The following is a 17,207-nucleotide window of genomic DNA, read 5'->3' as shown; positions in this document are numbered from 1 at the left end:
TGTTCCTTCCAGGTGTTTCTGGGCATTTGTAACCTGCAACAAATAATTACAACAGGATGATTCTCTATCAGGTTCTTTCAGGTTCTGGGGCCACAAGTTCCTCCTGGGGCTTTCAGGGTTGACTGGAGGAGATTTAGATGAATGAGAAAATCAGAGGGCTTCCTAGAAGAGGTGATGTGTGAGCTGGGAGCTGTAGGAAAGTTAAAGGAGGACAATACGAACACCCCTAGCAGACAAAAGTGGTGTGGGCAAAGGCAGGAGCGAGCAGGGCACCAGTGTGGGGTCCCAAGGGGAGGGCCAGAGTGGAGAATATTAAGTTTGGGGCTGTGTTCAGGGGACCAGGAGCGACCTGCCGAGGCTCAGCAGTGATCTCCGGTTTCTTATTTTAAACGCTCCCTTTGGCTGGTGTTGGAAGAAGATGAATTGAAGAGGGGGCCGGAATGGCAGAGGGGAGGGGAAAGGGCAGTGTTGAGTTTGGAGGGGTCTGGGAGGCAGTCCACGCAGACCTGTTTAGCCCCTAGGTGCGCTTTCTGTGGGCCAGTTTCTATTTTAAGCCCTCTGCAGTCAGTGGGGTGAGTCCCCGCAATAATCCTTTATGGTCTCTAGGATTGCTCCCATTTTGCAGAAAAGTTAGTCCCTTGCAGGCCTTGCCCCCGGGTGTCCCTCTGGCCCGGTGGTGGGGACCTGCCCTTGGGCACATGCGGCCCCTCCGCCCTGTTCCCGGCTGTGTAGTACTCCCAGCCCTCCCAGGCCCGTCCGAGCCAGAACTGGCCCCCAGAACTGGCCCCCGGGCGGAGCCTCTGGTCCCGGAGCGGCGGGGCGGCCGGCCCTGGCGGAGGCGCGGCGAGGCCCCCGGGAGGGGCGGGGTGGAGCCGCGGGGGGCGGGGCCGCGGGCGTGCGCGCCGGCGCGGCGGGCGGGAGGCCCCCGAGTCCGCGGCGGCGGCGGCCAGAGCCCCAGCCCCAGCCCCAGCCGGAGCCCGAGCCCGAGCCGGAGCCGGAGCCGGAGCCGGAGCCGCAGCGAGCCCCAGCCGAGAGCCGTTGCCGAGTGGCTGGAGGCGCCATGGCGTGCGCGGGGCTGCTCACCGTGTGCCTGCTCCGGCCGCCCGCGCCCGAGCCCCGGCGGCCCCCCGCGCCCGCGCCCGCGCCCTCGCCCGCCGCCGGACTTGCGCTCTTCCAGGACGTGAGTGGGGACGGGGGGGCGCGGGCCCTGTGGCCCCGCGTTGGCGCCGTCCCCGGTCCGTCTGCTCTCCCGGTCTCTCCTTGCCCGTGCCTCCCTCCAGACCTGTCTGGGCCCCTGCTCCCGTCTCTGGGTCTCTGCTTCTCGCTGTCTCTCTCTGCCCCTGCTGCCTCCCTCCTCCGTCGTCTTTATCTCGTTTCCATCGTGTCCATTCTCTGTCTCCTTATCTCTCCTGGTGCCCTGGCTGCGCGGCACTGCCCCTGCTGCCTCCCCCACCCCCAAGTCCACCCCATCTGTGTGTCTGATGCGGTGGAGACGGTCAACACTTGATCACAGGAGCGGCCCCCTCTATAGCAGCCCCCGGCTGGGCTGACCCAGGCAGGGGAGCCTGAAAGAAAAAACAACCCCCTGACTCCTGACCCAAGCACTGATCCCAAGAGTCCCTGAGATCTGACCCAGGGGCCGTCGGGTCCCACAGCTGATCAGGATTGCCCACAGTGGTCTGTACATCCCTCTCGTGGGTGGCAGGTGGGTCCGCAGCCCCCTGGGGGCAGTAGCATGGAGCAGCCTAGCCAGGCCTCCATCACTGCCCTGAGCCCCTTCCCCCCTTTCACCCTGGTGCTCAGCCCCATCCTGGCCCACTAATGCCCCACTTTCAGAGGTCTCTGCCTATGGGAAAGACTGTACTCCAGTCCCCTCCCTGCTGCCCCCAGTGACTCAGCACCTTGACCACAGCCCTGGATGGAAGAGACTTATCTGTCCCACTTCCCAGATGGAAAAACCAAGGCCAGAGGAGTCCGGAATATGTTCATGATCACACATGGAGTCAGAGGCATGCTAGGGTGTGGCCCCAGATGTCCTTGTCCACAGCTTCGCACCCCTCCCTGCCATCTCCGTCTGCCCCCCAGGCCACATTGGGCTGCTGTGTGACCCTGAGCCAGTGGCAGGCCGCCTCTGAGTCAGGTGTCTGGTCAGGGGTTAAATTCATGCCAACGCTTCACTGACAGAGAAAACAGCTGGAGAGGAGTGGCAGTCAGGACCTGGAGCTGATAAGGGTTTTCTCTTCAGTCTTTGGCCTGCCTCTCCTTGCCAGGTGTGCTGGTCTCCCATCTACTGGGCTGCTTGGGGTGATCTGGGACTCTGGTCCCTGACCATGTCTTGACTCTTCCTCTCTGTCTGCCTCTGTTGCCCTTCATCTCTTCTTTTCTGTAAATACAGCCTTTCCAGCCTTGCATTCTGGCACTCTCACTCCCCCTTGCACATGTGTGCACACAGGTGCACGTGCATGCACACACATACACACACACACACACACACACACACGCGAGCCTGCCCAGAGGACTTCACACACTGAGTCAGACTCATAAGAAGCCCCAGACCGGGAAGGGTTAACTCCAGGCACCCACAAAGGAAGGGCTAGCCACTGCCCACACATCAGGCTCTTAAGCAGCCAGGGAGACAGCCGTAAGCAGGCAGTCTATGGATGGGCCATGGCCATGCTGCAGAGATGAGGGGTTCAGGTCTAGGACGAGGGCCCAGGAACGTAGCCCGTCCTCCCTCCCTTGTGCTGGGACCGTGCCAAGGTCTGATGCATCATACAGAATCCAGGATAGACTCCAGGTGTGGGAGGTAGGGGTGCCGGCAGCTGGCCTGGAGCGCCCACCATGAGGCCAGGCCTGCAGGAGAAGTGAGCAAGTTGTGGGACCTGCTGTGTGATCTTCCTGTGCCCCACTCAGTGGAAAGCGTCCTGCAGGGCTGATCTGTGTAGGGAGTTGGGAGCAGGCTGGACAGGAGGAAGGGCGAGGTCGGGGTAGCCTGGCCCGCTGAGGCCCTAATGAGTTGGGTGGGGGCCCTTGCCTCCCGGGCAGCACTTACAGTTCCCATCTATGCCCCTTTGTCCTCTAGGTTTTCCGCAGAGCAGACAAGAATGGTGAGTGTGACTTCCCCAGGGTCTACAGTGTGGGGGTTCGGTGGGAGGCATCAGGGAGGCTCAGCACAATGTTGGGTTTGGGGGCACAGTCTAGAATGGACAACAATCTTAGGGAGACCCAAATCAGAAGAATCACTCCAGGCACCCTTCCCAGAGGGAGTGCCGTTTGGAGTTAAGCTTAGCAGGATGGAGAGTGGAGGGAATGTGGTTTAGTCAGAAGCTGGAGGTGGGGGCGTACTCTCACACAGTGCCCTGGCACAGTTATGGGTAACTCTTCTATATGACTTCATGTTGTCCTCACAACCACCAGCTAGGTGGGAATTCTTCACCCCATTTCACATACAAAGGAGCAGAAGCCCAAAGACGTGAAGCAAGTTGCCTGAAGTCACATAGCCTTTAAGTGGTAGGCCTTGAACCCAAGTCTGAGTGATGCTTGGTCCCAGGCACCCTGTGTCAGGGGCTTGGAAAGGTGGAGTGTGGAGATGAGGCCTGTGGAGGATTTTACTTAGACCTTTACAGGGCTCAGTAACTTTTCGTATGACCAACCACCTGGACCTAGCCCAGGGTGGTGCTGAGTCCAGGCAATCAGCCTCCCCTACCCTGGGTGCTGGGCAGTCTCAGATATTGGTCTGGGAAAACCTTGAAAGCTCAAGCAGGAGCCCTTAAAGGAGCCGCAAGCACTTGCTGCCCACTGATGACTTGGGGCAGCCCACTGTGCCCTGATCGACCAGGTGAGGGTCTGAGCTGTGGCAGCCAGTCCTCCTTGGCCTCACTTCCATCTGGGGTCTTCAGACTCTTTCGTGTCTAAGTCTCCTGGAGACAGGATGGTGTCCCAACCCCTTGATCAGGACACATGGTTTCATTTGTGTCCTTGTGTGGAACAGTGTTCTGCCTGGGAGGCTCAGGTCCTTCCCCAGCTCTGCTCCCCCAACCCCACCTGCTTAAAGACCTTACAGGCCAAATCCCCAGTGTCTTCGGCCATCCCAGTGGTGCTCAGACTGTGTAACTATCTGTCACAGGGACCCTGCAGAGAGATCATTTCCTCCTAAGCCAGCCTGCTGCTGCTTCTTGCAGGAGCTCCAGCTCCTCTTAGGAAGATCTTATCTGCCTCCCAGTGGCTTCTCTGGGAAGGGCGTGGGTCCAGAGCAGCCTGGAGCCAGGCTGGCCGGCAGAGACTCAGCCCCCAAGTCCTCCAAGTGACGTCTGGGTCCTGCCGTGATCTGGCCGCATCCCAGGCTGTTCATTTGTTTCTTCATTTGGCAAACATTTATTGAGTCACTGTGCAATGCCATGTGTGTGCTGCTCTGTCCATTGGGTGACTGCAGAGTGGGCCGTGTTGCCTTAAGTGGGCACCTCTAAGGACCCTTTTGTCTTCAGATCCCCCTACCATGCTCAGAATTCCATTCCACCAGGCTGAATAGTCTTTGGGGGGGGGGGTCTGAATCTGGTGGCGGGGTTCAGGGATACCAGCTCTGCTCTTTGCCCTGCCCCCCAGATGATGGTAAGCTCTCATTTGAGGAATTCCAGAATTACTTTGCTGATGGGGTTCTCAGCCCTGGGGAGCTGCGGGAGCTGTTCAACAGCATTGATGGGCATTCCACCGAGTAAGTACGAGAGGGGGTGGATGAGCCGTGGGTAGGTGTGAGGCTAGGCTGTCCCAGCCCCACTGTGTCCCCTGCTGCCTTGCTTCCTTATGGAGGATGGGGGGTTGCATAGAGAGAGAGGTGCCAGGGCCTGACGCCAACATTACCCACCCACTCACCCCCTCCCTGGCTCCAGCCTTGTCCGTCACACTCCTAGCTGGGACCCCAAAATAGCCAGGTCTGAGTCACCACCCGTGGTTCAGCCCACAGGTGTCCCCCCACCCATTCCCACTTCCTGCAGGGACCAAAGGATGCCTGAGGATAGCCTGCTTCCACCCATGGATGCAAGTGCCTGAACACGCACTCCCTCCCCAAGCGTGCTGCCGCATCTCCAGGCCTTAGCAGGAGATGCACGCTTCCCTCCCCATGCTTCCTCACCTGGGTGCACATGCATCTGCAGCTGTTCCTCCCTCTCCCTCAATATCTCCTTAGGAGAAATCCCAGCCTCTGGGTCAGCATTCAAGGCTTCCATACCCTTCCCTATTTGAAACTTGAGCTGGACCTTTGGTCTTCAGGGCTGCCACCTCCCCACACCACCAGACACTCCAATCAAATTCCTGTCCTTCAAGGCCTATCTAAAGCAGCGTCCTCCTGGAAGCCCTCCCTAACCTACCAAGTAACATCTGGTGCTTTCTAGGATTTCCCCAGACTTGGCTTCCCGTTCCCAGTTCTGACCACTCCTCTCTGGCCTCTGTCCACATCTCTCTCACTGGGCCTGAAATCCCCTTGGAGGCCAAGGGTGGGTCTGAATTTTTACCCTCAGGAGTACCCTTGCTGCCCCTCTGGGTCCACAGAGCAGCTTCACCTGGGGTAGAGATAGAAGTAGCCTCGTCAGGCTGAGCTGGGAGGGCAGTGGGAGGAGCATGGCTTCAAAGTGCCAGGCCACAGGCTTATGTCTGTGGGACTGAGGGGTGCCTTCTCTTCTCCCCACAGCAATTTGGAAACAGAGAGACTGTGTGGTGAGTAGGCCCACCGGGAGCTCTGGTCTCCCGGGACCCCTGGGCAGGTGGGCATGATGAGAGACGACTTTTCTCTCCTAGTGGAACAGGATGGGCTTGGCTCAGGATTTGAGGCCTGCTTGGCTGCTGAGGAATTCCAGGTTGGGTCAGTGAGGCCACGGAACAGGTGGGGGCTGGTCCGGGAACCTTTGAGCACCTCCTCTGCCCGCAGACTATTTCTCAGAACACCTGGGTGTCTACCGGCCGGTGCTGGCCGCACTGGAGTCGCTGAACTGTGCAGTGCTCACTGCCATGGACACCACCAAGCTGGTGAGTGGAGGGGTTGATGGGAATGAGGGCAGGGGTGTCTGCTGTGCTGTGGGAGCCTCCACTGTCATGGCTCAGGGCTGTGAAGCTAGAGGCTTGCGTTCAAGTCATGGCTCTCTCACTTCCTAGCTGTGCACCTTTATCTCCCCGGGCCTCAGTTTCCTCATTTGTAAACTAGGGATCATAATAGAGCTTACTTCCATACATTTGATGTGACAAATGAGAAGGAAGGCAGGGATTTTTGTCTTTCTCGTTCTCTACTCTGTTTCCAACACCCAGAACTATGCCTGGCACACAGCAGCCACCTAATACCTGGAGCTGTGGCCACCTCGGTTTCTGTTATTGGCCAGACCTAGCTGTTGTGGGGTATCAAGCCCAAGACCCAGCAGGGATGGGGTGGGAGGTGGGGCATGCTCACACACGGCCATAGGCCATGAGGCGTGTGGAACCTGGTGGGGCAGGGCCTGTCTTGAGGACATGTGTAAGGCTGGCATGTGTGCACCCAAGTGTTTTGTTTGCATATGTGGCCACATGTGCATATAAGCACAAACAGTGCTCACACCCAGGGCTCTAGTTTCTCAAGATAGTGACTTCAGAAATACAAGCCACCCCTCCCTTTATGTGTTCCTTTTAAGAGATGTCTCCACTTCCCATTGCCCCATAGCTCTTGATAAGGAGGCCAGAGGGAACAGTGAGGAGGCCCAGAATTGTGCCTGACCCCACTTTTTACAGAAGGGGAAACTGAGGCCCTCAGTGAGTCAGTGAGCAGTTGAGGACAGGGCTTCCTTTTCTCATTGCTTCCCCATAGGATTTTACAGGTTTTCAAAGGGTCATCCCTTGAACTTTGGCATAGGATGGGAATCCAAATGGTACATGATGAGGGGTTGATGTGTTGTAATTTCCGTATCTGTGTCCTAGACACAAGTGGGGTTGTTGCCTTCCTCATTGCCGTGGAAACAGGGCCCTGAGGGTAGGCACCTGGACTGGTATTCCCTGAACTGGCACTGTTTAGGTAGATTCAAGTTGTAGGTCACAGTGGGGGTCCTAGGGGTCCGGATCACCTCCTCCTGGCTCAGTAAGGGGTAGGGATGACCCATCTGCATATGATGACTCTGCCAGCTCCAATCACTTGAGACTTTTATCTGGAACTCAGTGCCTCTGATAGAGCTATAGGGCAGCCCACCAAGCCTCTGCCTCTGCAGCTGCTCATGGGGCCCCACCCTCCGGTACAGCATAACTCAGTTGAACACTTCATGCACTAGCCTGGAGCCATACTCCTGGTACATGGCCCGGGTTATCCAGTGGCATTGGAAGGAGCGCAAGGAGGCCACCATGGAGCCGCCTGTCCATACTGCTGTGCCACGCCCAGGCTTGGCCACCAGGTGCGGCCTCAGGGCCCCATAGCCATGCCTCCGGCACTGTGCCTCCAGCTCCATTTCCAGGCGCTCAGTGAAGCCGGGGAAGAGTGTGGAGCCACCGGCCAGCACCACGGTATCAGCGAGCCGAGTGCGTAGCCTTGCAGGAACCTTCTGCAATGCCTGGAAGACCAGTGCAGGCAGTCCTGGCTTGGTCTGGCCTAGCAGACGCGGCTGGAAGATGGGTTCGGGGCAGCGGAAGCGCTCGCTGCTGAGACAGACAGAGCAGCCATTGCCTAAGCAGAAAGTGGCCGGGTGGTGGCGGTCAGGGTTAAGAAGGTCACCCTCAAAGTCCAGCGACACATAGCAGCAGCGTTTCTTGAGCTGTGTGATAGCCTTGCGGGGCAGGGCCCGCAGCTGTAGGTCGGGGAACGCTGCCACCAGCAGGTCCCGCAGGTAGCGCGACAGGGTGCTGCCTGCCACGTCCAGCCGGAAGGTGGCCTCCTGCCACGAGTGGCCCGCATAGATGGGCGTGGCGTGGCACACGCCCGCGCCTGCCTCCACGGCCAGCCCGCTGAACGCGCCGGCGGAGCAGAGCGCCAGCAACGCGGAGCTGGCCATGTGGCACGCGGGCACCGCCAGGGCCTCGAACAGCAGCTCGGCTACCTTCTCGCGGCCCGCGGGCGGCGCCGACGGCGAGTCACTCACCAGCACGGGCCACCGCTCCGGGCACACCCGCAGGCCGCCCACCAGCAGGCGCTCCCACAGCCCCTCCAGCGCCTGCCAGTCCACGACCACGCCGTGCTTGATGGGGTGCGCCCGCGCCCCCCCGTCCCCCAGCTCGCAGCCCAGTGCGCCGGGCCCCGGGCTGGAGCTCTTCAGCACCAGGCGCGGCTGCTGCTCGCCCGCGAAGCCCGCCTTGACGAAGCCCGAGCCCTGGTCCAGCACCACCGCCACGCGGCCCCCCGGCGGCGGCCGTCGGAGCCGCCCGCTGCCGCCCAGCGAGGCCGCCGTGGCGTTCGGCGGCCCGGCCCTGAGGCTCCGCCGCCGCTGGCCCCGCTGGAGCTGGAGGCCTGCCTTTCGGCTCTCGGCTCTCGGCTCTGGCTCCCGGCCGAAGCCCCGGCCTCTGCTGCGGAACGAGCGCGCTCTCTTGGCTGCAGCCCCTGGGCCCGAGCTTCCACTCTTCCGCCGGCCTGGACGGCTCTTTGCAGCTTCTGGCTCCGCCCGCGGCCCCGAGGCCCCGCCTCTTCCAAGTGCCCTCCGCTCTCGCCTGGCTCCAGCCGCTTCTGGCCCTCTTCGCCCGCCTTTGGCCCCAGGCTCAAGGCTCACCTTGCACCAGACCCACCTCTCTGAGGACTCCCCTCTGCTACGTGGCCCCCTTCCCCGGCCGCGGCAGGGAGGGATGAAGGGAGGGCCACATCAAGTCCTTCTAGATAATGAGAAGCCAACAGGAGCCGCAGAGCTCTAACACGGAGGGGGCCTTGTGCTAATGCCCTCCGGACATATATCCTTCCTTGGGGGCCCAGGCGTCCAGCCTAGTCCTTGAGCCCCAGGAGATCTCCTGGCACCTCTCTCCTGGCCTTGACTTACGTCTTTCCTGGTTGTGGAGGTGGGAGGGGGTGGTCAGAGAAGGAAGGAAAAGAACTTGGATTGCACTCATTGTGACCTCAGTCCTCAGTACCTGCTGTGCTTCCACAGCCCACCCGTGAAAACTCCATTCCTCTCTCCTAGGGCAAGGCCAAGAGTGGTGATTTTGGCGTTGGGGGATCTGGTCTCAGCTGCTCAGCACAACCAATCTGATTTGCTCCCAAAACTACTTCAGATTATCTGATGTATTCTGGCCAGATGTGGAGCCACGCCCCCTTCCCCACCCCAGTGCTGAAGAGAAAGCTCTTTAAAAAAAATTACTCATGAGAGACACAGAGAGAGCAAGGCAGAGACACAGGCAGAGGGAGAAGCAGGTTCCATGCAGGGAGCCCGATGTGGGACTCGAACCCAGGCCTCCAGGATCACAACCTGGGCCAAAGGCAGGTGCTAAACCGCTGAGCTGCTGAGCCACCCACACGTCCCTGAAGAGAAAGCTCTTAATTATAGATCTACAGCCACTCAGAGGACCTCTGTGCTCAGCCCTGAGGGGCCCAGGCAGCTTACACAGGGACCCTACTTTCAGGGGCTTCCTTCCTTTCTTGAGGAACTGTGTTTATCACTTCAGTTCTGAAGATGACTCATTGTGTGCCCCTGAGCAAGTCCCAATCTCTGTCTGGGCTTGAGCAAGTCCTACTCTCTCTCTGGACTCAATTTCTTCCACCAAAAGGTAGTAATAATCCTTCCACAGGAAAAAGGCCACTTCTTGTCTCTGCAGAGTGTGTTTTCTTTAGGACCATTTTGGTTGCAGGTGGAAGACCTACTTAGGTGAGCTTAAGCTAAAATAGGGCTTTTATTACAAGGAGCTTATATGTCTTATAGGAACCAAGGGCAAAGATGAAATCAGGTTTCATGAACAGTCTGGAAGTACAGCCTGACTGCAGGATGTGTATTGTCTCTGCACTGTTTATTCTTCTGAAGACTGGCTTAAGCCCACATATGTTCATGTAGCAAACAGTCTCTCCGAGCTCCGGAATTACAGTCCCAGGGCAGAGGCTGATAGGACCGCCTGGGCCGATCACGCATGGCCAGAATGTGTGGCCACATTGAGGAACATGGTTACCCTGATTGTAACCACATGGATGGTAGCTAAGGGTCTGTTCTTACAAGCATTTGGAGAGATGCTATGGGCCATGCAACCTCCAGCCTGATGCAGGGGATATGGAAGGGATGTCGACAGTAACGGAAGCGCGTCTTCAGCAGAAGTTGAGCCTCTGTCTTTAATGAGATAGGATCTTCACCCCTGCTGCATCTGCCCTCTTTGGGACATTCTGAGGTGGTCACCAGTGGAAGGGTGGCTACAGGTTCAGTAGAGCTGGGCAGCACTCAGGTCTGAAGCTGGGTTCAGGACCCAGGAGAATGAGGGCAAACAGCTGGATCTTTCTCACAGAAAGCATGCCAGGCCTCTCCTGGGTGAATTAGGGAGGTAAACCTTGCATTGGAGACCACAGTGGCAATATAGCCAGAGCAGGGGTGAGGTTAGGAGTCACTCAGAAGCCCTAGAGGGAGAGACTAAGGCTGGGGCCTGGCCCTGCACACGACAACAGGAAGTTTGGGCATTTCCTTGTGGGCCACGGAGAATCAGTGAACTGTCCTGCAGATAGCTAAGTGGTTTGGAAGAAGTTTCTGGCTGCAGTGTGGGCAAAGGGATGGCACAGAGGAGGTTGGAAGACAAGTGACTGAGGTGACTCGGGGGTTCCCAAGCAAAGTGGGGCAGGAGTGAGGGAACAGAGGCCCGCACACCCCAGCCTGGTGCTCTTCCAGACAGAATGTGAGTCCCAGGCCCCAGCCCTGCTGGTTGTGGAGCCTTCACAGTTCATTCCAGGGTGGTGGCTGTTTGCCTGGGACCCTCCACCGTGCCTAAGAAAGACTTGTGAGTGTTGGGTACGCTTGGACCCCTTAGGCCTCTGTGGGAACCAGGCCCCGCCCCCTAGCTTGGCCAAGCCAGGGTTTGCCCAAACTCCCCTCCCTTGGACCTGTAGACCTGGGAGGGTCTGACCAGGGCCTGGAGTTGGAGGGAAATAGCTTCCCTCCACCGTGGCAGGGTGTCGCCTCGCCAGCTCGGGGCAGGGGTTCTGACGCGTGGCTCCCAAGGGGGAGGCGCACACAGGTTCTGGCACCAGAGCCTGTTGCTCTGCCATCAATACACCGGGTTCATCCCTGCCTCGCTCTGGGCCTCAGTTTCCCCCACCCAGCTCAGGGCCGCGCCGCCCCGACAGAGCTAGCTGGCGCCAGGGTTTGCTATGCACTCTTTATTGGGCCGGGCCGGGCGCTCGGCGGCCCCGCTGGCGCGGCTGCCCCCCGGCGGGGTCGGCCTCGCGGTCCGCGCCGCCCTCGCTCAGCGGGCGCGCCTCCAGCCACTGCCCGCCCTGCGCGGCCTCGGCCCCGCGCCCGCCCCCGCGCCCGCGCCCGCGCCGCCCCCCGCCGCGCAGCGCCTCTCCTCCCGCAGCCGCGCGTCCAGCAGCAGCAGCAGCAGCAGCAGCGCCAGGATCGTCTTCATCTCGCGCGCGCGTGCGCCCTCGCTCGGGGCCGCGCCGTCGCCCGCTCCTCGCAGCGTGGGCGCCGCCGCCGGGGAGCCCCCGGGGATGCCCGCCGCGTCCTCGCGGGGCCGCCCGGGCCGCGCGCCCGCGCCCGCGCCCGCCGCCACCTCGGCCGGCTGCTGCAGCTTGTCCGCGGGGAACAGCAGCACGATCTTGGCCTGGGGGCGGGGGGGCGCAGCAGCGTGAGCGAGGAGGGCTCGGCGCCTTGTGGGTGAGATCTCACCCGCCGGGCCCTGTCTCCCGGGACTCTGCCCTCTACGTTCCAGGACCCCACCTTCCTTCGGTGCCCGGGGGAGGGGGTCCGCCCCGTCCCATCACCCCGACGCCTGCCGCCCATGTTTGTGGGCTCTGCCTGCCCTCCTAGCCTTGGCGCGGGGACTTGAACGCGCCCCGGAAGAGCAGTACGTTTTGAGGCTAGGAGCTGGAAAGGGGGCTCAAGGGAATACCCTGTGCCCATAGCCTCTGATTCCCCATGCGGGGCCCTCTACCGACCTGTCAGAGCTGGGGGAACCCCGTCCTGCCCACCCTCCTGGGCTCCCCAGTCTCCCGGTTTCTTGAATCCCTGTCCCTTTCTGGGCTTCTGGGACCCTCATGCTCAGGAGGCGTTATCCAAGGCCTTCTGTGCCCCTCGGACTTAGGCCCACAGGGCCTAGGCTCGCCGCGTCCCCTCTTGGCCACCTGTTCAAACACCCCTGACCCCCCCAACCCCTAGCGCCCTGGCACTCACACTTGGCTTCTTCCTCTTGAAGTGGCTAAAGAACGGTTTCCGCCCAGCCTTGCCCATGTCAGGTGGGCTCTCCCTGCGGGCCTGCTTGGGCACTTTGGTCCTCCTGTGAGAACTGTTGTTTCCCATGGCAGGGCCGGTCACCACTGGGGGCCACAGCCCATGCTGCCTCTGCCCTGCCTTCTGGCTGGGGTGGGGAGCACCCCGCCCCTGCTCTGTCCCTGGAGACCACATTGTGACCTCATGGGTCAACCTCACCAGCTCCAGACTCTAAGCTCCTCCTCCCAGAACCCACACGCAAATCTGGCTCCGTTGACTTTGACTTGTGGCCTTGGTTTCTCAGCTATAAAAGTGGGCTGATAATCACGAAAGAGGCAGGGCTTGTAAGGTGCTTAGTGGTGAGTGGAGAGGAGTTTTTTGTGGTCCTGTTCTGAATTCTGATTCTGCCACTAACTGGTTGTATGATCTTGGCCAAGGTAGTCAATTGCTCTAGGCCTCAGTCTTCTCATTTGCAAAATGGAGTCAATATGGTTCCTGTAAGTTGTTATGAAGATTGAATGAAATTCCGCTTGTAACAGGGCCTGGCACAGAGTGGATACTTCTACATTAGCTGGGTTTTTTTGGTTGCAAGTAACAGAACTGATCAATTATCTTAAGTGCTCAAAAGGGAACTTATTGGATTTCAGGGAGCTCAGAGCGTGGCCAGGAAGTGTGGAGACCAGGCTGGGACAGACAGGTCAGAAGCCATTGGCCTGTGTAAGTGTGAGGACCCAGCCCCCAGTCTGTTCCTGCCTCCCATCTCATAAGCCTGGTCCAGCAGGCCTCCTCTGATGGCTGAGCTGAGGCAGGTCACAGACAGGAGATGAAGCCCCGGATGGACGGTGCCTCTGGAGCCCCTCGTGGAGGGTGGGCAAGCACCTGGCTAGACCATGGCTCCTCAGGACTCCCATCCTGGGCTGTGTCCTCTGTAGGAATTAACTCATTGAAGTTTTTCAACAGCTCGGTGAGATGGCTATTATCATCCCTGTTTTCTAGGTGAGGAAACTGAGGCACAAGGAGGCGAAGGTAGTTGGAGAGTCTCTGAGCATCCCACATGAGCAGCATAGGGCCTGGCACGTGTCGGCCTTGTCTTTCTGCCCACGTTGGGAGGGGCTGAGTGGAGGCTAGTGATGTAGGGATCAATGCTGGTGTGTGTGTAAGGACAGTGACCTGGCTGGCTGTCTTGTATCTGCAGCTCCTAGGAAAAGGTAAATGTTTGTTGCATGGATGAGAGAATGAATGAATGCATGCACAGATTATGAGTGTAGGGCCAGCTGGTGAGTATGGGGCCACATCACACCATCCTTTGCTTCATGTGTCAAAAACTGGCCTTTGGATGCCCTGCCCTCCCCACTACCAGCCTAGCTGTGCCTGGGGCCACCCTGGCGGAAGCGGGTGGCCCCAGCAGGGAAGGGGCCTTGCGGCCCAGAAAGGGGCAGATGCCTCCCTGTCACTGCCTCCCAGAAAGGCAGGCCAGGCCCTGCTCCCAGTCCCAGCACTGCTCCCACTCTGGTTGCATGCTCTCTGCTCTTCATGCTGCCTCGTTGCTTTGATGGGTAGAGGGTGGGGGTGAGGGAGCAAGGCCATGGTCCCCTGTCCAGAAATACGTGCTTGAGGCCAGGAAATGTTGACCCTCTGCCCTCAGGAGTATGAGCGGGCCTCCAAGGTTGACCAGTTTGTGACCCGCTTCCTCCTGCGGGAGACAGTGAGCCAGCTACAGGCCCTGCAGAGTTCGCTGGAAGGGGCGTCGGACACCCTGGAGGCCCAGGCCCAGGGCCCACGGTATGTGAGGTGCCCTGCAGGTCATGGTCTCCACATTCCAGGGCCCTCAGCTTCCATCTCATCCCGTAGCCCCGGTATCCCAGAGCCCACGTTCTTGTTCTTGGCCAGGGAGGCTGAGAGGGGGTGGCTGGCTTTGAGGCTGGCTCTGTGTCCCAGGAAACCTGTTGTGCCCCACCTGTGTCTGGCCCTGTTCTGGGGCCCCAGTCCTTGGCCCGTGGGCCTGGGAGCAGTGGGTTAACCCCCCCCACTTCCCTAGGTCAGATGAAGACAGCGTGGAGGTGCAGAGCAGGCCCCATGGCAGCCGGCGGGCAGGGCGCAGGGCCCTGCGGAGTGTCAGTCGGTCACCCAACTGGTCTCCTGGCTCCTCAGACACAGGTGCGCCTGCGGCAGAAGGGACGTCGGGTGGAGGAGGGTGCGGGGCTGGCTCAGGGCCCACTCCTCCACTGCCCCTCGGTTCATCCTGAGAGTTTCCCGACGTAGGGGGGCCCGGGCCTGACCTTCCACTGTGGGTCTCCCACCAGGGCAGAGCTCAGAAGCCGAGATGCAGTGGCGGCTCCAAGTCAACCGTCTCCAGGAGCTCATTGACCAGCTCGAGTGTAAGGTGAGCAGCCACGCGGCCGGTGCCCCAGGGGGGAGGACCTTTTCTGGAATCACCTAAGCCAGTCACACACTGGGAGCCCTGCCCACACTCCGTGTCCTTCACAGGCCCCTAGGCTGGAACCTCTGCATGAAGAGGAGCTTACCGAGGGGCCTGGCTCGGTGAGTCCAGGAGAGGGACAGGCACTGGGCATCGGGCCCGGAGGAGGTGCTCTGGAAGTGCGCGGGCTCATAGGGCCAGCTGCCCCCTGGGCCTCTATGTCAGATGACCCTTCCCCAGGTTTGGCCCAGCCCTCATCCCCCAAGCCTGGCGCGCAGGTGCTGGGCTCTGGCACTTGCTCCGTGACCCTGTAGAGATCACTGCCATTAGTTTCCCTTACCTGCGTTCCTGAAAGCTGGGCCTGGGCAGTGTGGACGGCAGTAGGAGGGGAAATAGTGGCAATACTGCAGGAGAGAGGGCCGATGGCCGGATCAAGGCAGTGACCTTGGCCACGGGGAGAGGACGAGGGAGTCAGGGATGTGGGGGCCAGGTTGGGGCGGGAGCTCGACCTCCCGGTGGGCCGGGGTTGGTGTAAGTTGAGAAGGGCGGAGTCCCCAGAAGGCCCCGTTGGTCCCTCGGCCGCCCTGCCTTACCCTTGCTCACCAGGCTGCCTCTCTTGTCAGCACATCCTCGTGGCCCAGCGGCAGGTGCAGGTGGCAGAGGAAGCCCTGCAGGATTTCCACCGTGCCCTGTGCTGCTATGTGGACTTCACAGGGGCCCAGAGCCATTGCCTGCAGTGAGTCTCTAGCGGGCTAGTGGGTTGGCCAAGGTCAGGAGAGGGGGCTGAGCTGGGCAAAGGGCTGGGGCTGGGCACCCTGGGCCAGGGCTCCCACTAGACACCCTGGTTGGGTGGGCAGTGGTGGTGGTGGTAGCCTGGGCCTGGCCTGGCCCTCTCTTTGGCCCCCACAGTGTGTCTGCCCAGAAGATGCTGGACAATGCCTCTTTCACCCTGTATGAGTTCTGGCGGGATGAGGCCTCTTGGAGAAGGTATGGATGGTGTCTGGAAGTTAAAGTTTATTGAGTATGGGCCCGGGAGTGAGTCAGGCTGGGTTCCAATTGTCCTCTACTCATTGGCTGTGTGACTTCAGGAGGGTTTCTCATCCCCTCTGAGCCCCAGAAGGCTCCTTTCCAAGAGAGATAAGAGGTCCACCCTCCTGTGAGCCAAACAAGATGGTGTATGAGGAGCTGAACACAATGCCAGGGACACGGCAGGGGGTGGGCACTCAGTAAGCACAGTTAGCACCGGGCCACACCCTGCACTTCACATACTCTGCTCCGTGACCCGATACAGTCTGCACTATTTTCCCCATTTCACAGAGGGAACTGAGGCTCAGAGCCTGTATGAGGCAGGACTGGGATCCAGATCCAGACAGCAGGCCCGGGCTGGGAGCGGGGAGCTTTCAGCCAGGTGGTCTTGCCCTATGGGCACCAGCTCCAGCCTCAGGTCCCTCCCCAGGCACCAGCATTCTGCTTGTAGTAAGGCCTTCCAGCGCATCCTCATTGACCACCTGCGGGCTCCGGACACCCTCACCACTGTGTTCTTCCCAGGTATGCTGTGGCTCCCACCCCTCTCTACTGCCCTGTGGAGCAGCAATGGGCCCCTGATGGCCTCTGATCCTCAACCTCTGACCCCTAGCCTCCTGGTGGATTATGAATAATAACTGAACCTGACCTGCATAAGCCAAGGCCCTGGGGCCCAGCTGCCTCATTCTGGAGCTTCTGGACTGGTCAACTCAGCACCAAGACCAAGGATGCTGCCTCTCTTAGACCTGGGGCTGGGCTCTCAGAGGCCCCCCCAGACCAGCTGGTGGAGAGTCTGTCAGCCCAGGGATCAGGAATTGGGCTGCTTGCTTTCTGTTTATCAATCAGTGTATTTTATTGTTTGTAGCTTTGGCCTCTGAGGCACTCTGGCCTCTGCCTGGCTCAGGAGGCTTGGATTCTGGTCCCTTCCATCCCAGCCTTTGTGTGGCACAGAGCGGGTTGCTTCCCTCTCTGGGTGGGCCTCGGGCTGTCTGGCTGCTTCATGGGTACCCGGCTTTCTTCCTGCTGTCCTGGGGCCAGGCTTCTGCTCTTCCTCAGCCAGCAGCAGAACCAGGGCTGATGCTCAGGGACACCCCCCTCCCCCCCACCAAACCTCGACCCCTGAGGTTGGGCCAGATCCATCTGCAGTGTGGGGTAAGGACCTGGGTGTCCTCATCACCCTCCTGGGCTGGCAGGCTCCCAACTCTTCCAGTATCCTCCTCTGCACCAGAGCCCTCTGCAGGATCCTGGGTTGGTTTGCATGTCATTTGCATATCATTTGCATGCTCATGCCCACCCATACTCAGGGCACTATGGGAAGCCTCAGGGTGACCTTGCCAAGTAGCAATAATTTGGGCCCAGTGTCACCTGCTCCTCCCTGATACCTCTGAACCTCAGCCCAGGACCCCAGCAGAGGCAATAAAGGAAGTGGTCACCTCTGGTGTTGTGTC

The 17,207-nt window shown here is 60.0% G+C and overlaps 3 protein-coding genes and 1 long non-coding RNA gene across 6 annotated transcripts; 2 read left to right on the top strand and 2 right to left on the bottom strand.

The window, feature by feature from the left end:
• Positions 1-936: 936 nt before the first annotated feature.
• Positions 937-17,196, top strand: NECAB3 (N-terminal EF-hand calcium binding protein 3). Of its 3 annotated transcripts, XM_025469754.3 has the most exons (13): positions 948-1,180; positions 3,083-3,107; positions 4,603-4,711; positions 5,684-5,709; positions 5,921-6,018; positions 13,963-14,099; positions 14,356-14,474; positions 14,621-14,700; positions 14,805-14,858; positions 15,360-15,472; positions 15,646-15,723; positions 16,193-16,284; positions 16,373-17,196. In XM_025469754.3, the coding sequence occupies exons 1-13, from the start codon at positions 1,061-1,063 to the stop codon at positions 16,399-16,401; spliced, it is 1,080 nt and encodes a 359-aa protein (XP_025325539.1). In that variant the 5' UTR covers positions 948-1,060; the 3' UTR covers positions 16,402-17,196. The 3 variants fall into 3 exon arrangements, with proteins under 3 accessions (XP_025325540.1, XP_025325541.1, XP_025325539.1); XM_025469755.3 differs by lacking the exon at positions 16,193-16,284 and having other exon boundaries at positions 937-1,180; positions 16,285-17,196; XM_025469756.3 differs by lacking the exons at positions 16,193-16,284; positions 16,373-17,196 and adding an exon at positions 16,054-16,186 and having other exon boundaries at positions 938-1,180.
• ACTL10 (actin like 10) lies at positions 7,141-8,788 on the bottom strand. Its single transcript, XM_049100534.1, has one exon. It carries the CDS (start codon positions 7,989-7,991, stop codon positions 7,254-7,256), a length of 738 nt encoding a protein of 245 aa, XP_048956491.1. The 5' UTR covers positions 7,992-8,788; the 3' UTR covers positions 7,141-7,253.
• C24H20orf144 (chromosome 24 C20orf144 homolog) lies at positions 11,252-12,527 on the bottom strand. The gene is made up of 2 exons (XM_035706029.2): positions 12,282-12,527; positions 11,252-11,712 (listed from the first exon to the last, which is right to left on the bottom strand). Exons 1-2 carry the CDS (start codon positions 12,510-12,512, stop codon positions 11,353-11,355), a joined length of 591 nt encoding a protein of 196 aa, XP_035561922.2. The 5' UTR covers positions 12,513-12,527; the 3' UTR covers positions 11,252-11,352.
• On the top strand, positions 12,540-13,382 carry LOC125753539 (uncharacterized). The gene is made up of 3 exons (XR_007405616.1): positions 12,540-12,676; positions 12,965-13,034; positions 13,314-13,382. It is a non-coding gene; the product is annotated as an uncharacterized LOC125753539 (long non-coding RNA).
• Positions 17,197-17,207: the final 11 nt, after the last annotated feature.

The sequence above is a fragment of the Canis lupus genome, chromosome 24 (assembly GCF_003254725.2).
Source record: "Canis lupus dingo isolate Sandy chromosome 24, ASM325472v2, whole genome shotgun sequence".
In the NCBI taxonomy this organism is placed as follows: domain Eukaryota; kingdom Metazoa; phylum Chordata; class Mammalia; order Carnivora; family Canidae; genus Canis; species Canis lupus.
The sequence above is the reverse complement of the archived record's forward strand: the minus strand, read 5'-3'. Positions and strand labels throughout refer to the sequence as shown.

Bases quoted from the DNA above. Each gene is read 5' to 3' on its own strand.
- NECAB3 (XM_025469754.3), top strand. From the start codon at position 1,061: ATGGCGTGCGCGGGGCTGCTCACCGTGTGCCTGCTCCGGCCGCCCGCG. The intron at 1,181-3,082 runs GTGAGTGGGGAC...TTTGTCCTCTAG, and splicing joins GACTTGCGCTCTTCCAGGAC to GTTTTCCGCAGAGCAGACAA. The intron at 15,724-16,192 runs GTATGGATGGTG...GTCCCTCCCCAG, and splicing joins GATGAGGCCTCTTGGAGAAG to GCACCAGCATTCTGCTTGTA.
- ACTL10 (XM_049100534.1), bottom strand. From the start codon at position 7,991: ATGGCCAGCTCCGCGTTGCTGGCGCTCTGCTCCGCCGGCGCGTTCAGC.
- C24H20orf144 (XM_035706029.2), bottom strand. From the start codon at position 12,512: ATGTGGTCTCCAGGGACAGAGCAGGGGCGGGGTGCTCCCCACCCCAGC. The intron at 11,713-12,281 runs GTGAGTGCCAGG...CCCCGCCCCCAG, and splicing joins TCAAGAGGAAGAAGCCAAGT to GCCAAGATCGTGCTGCTGTT.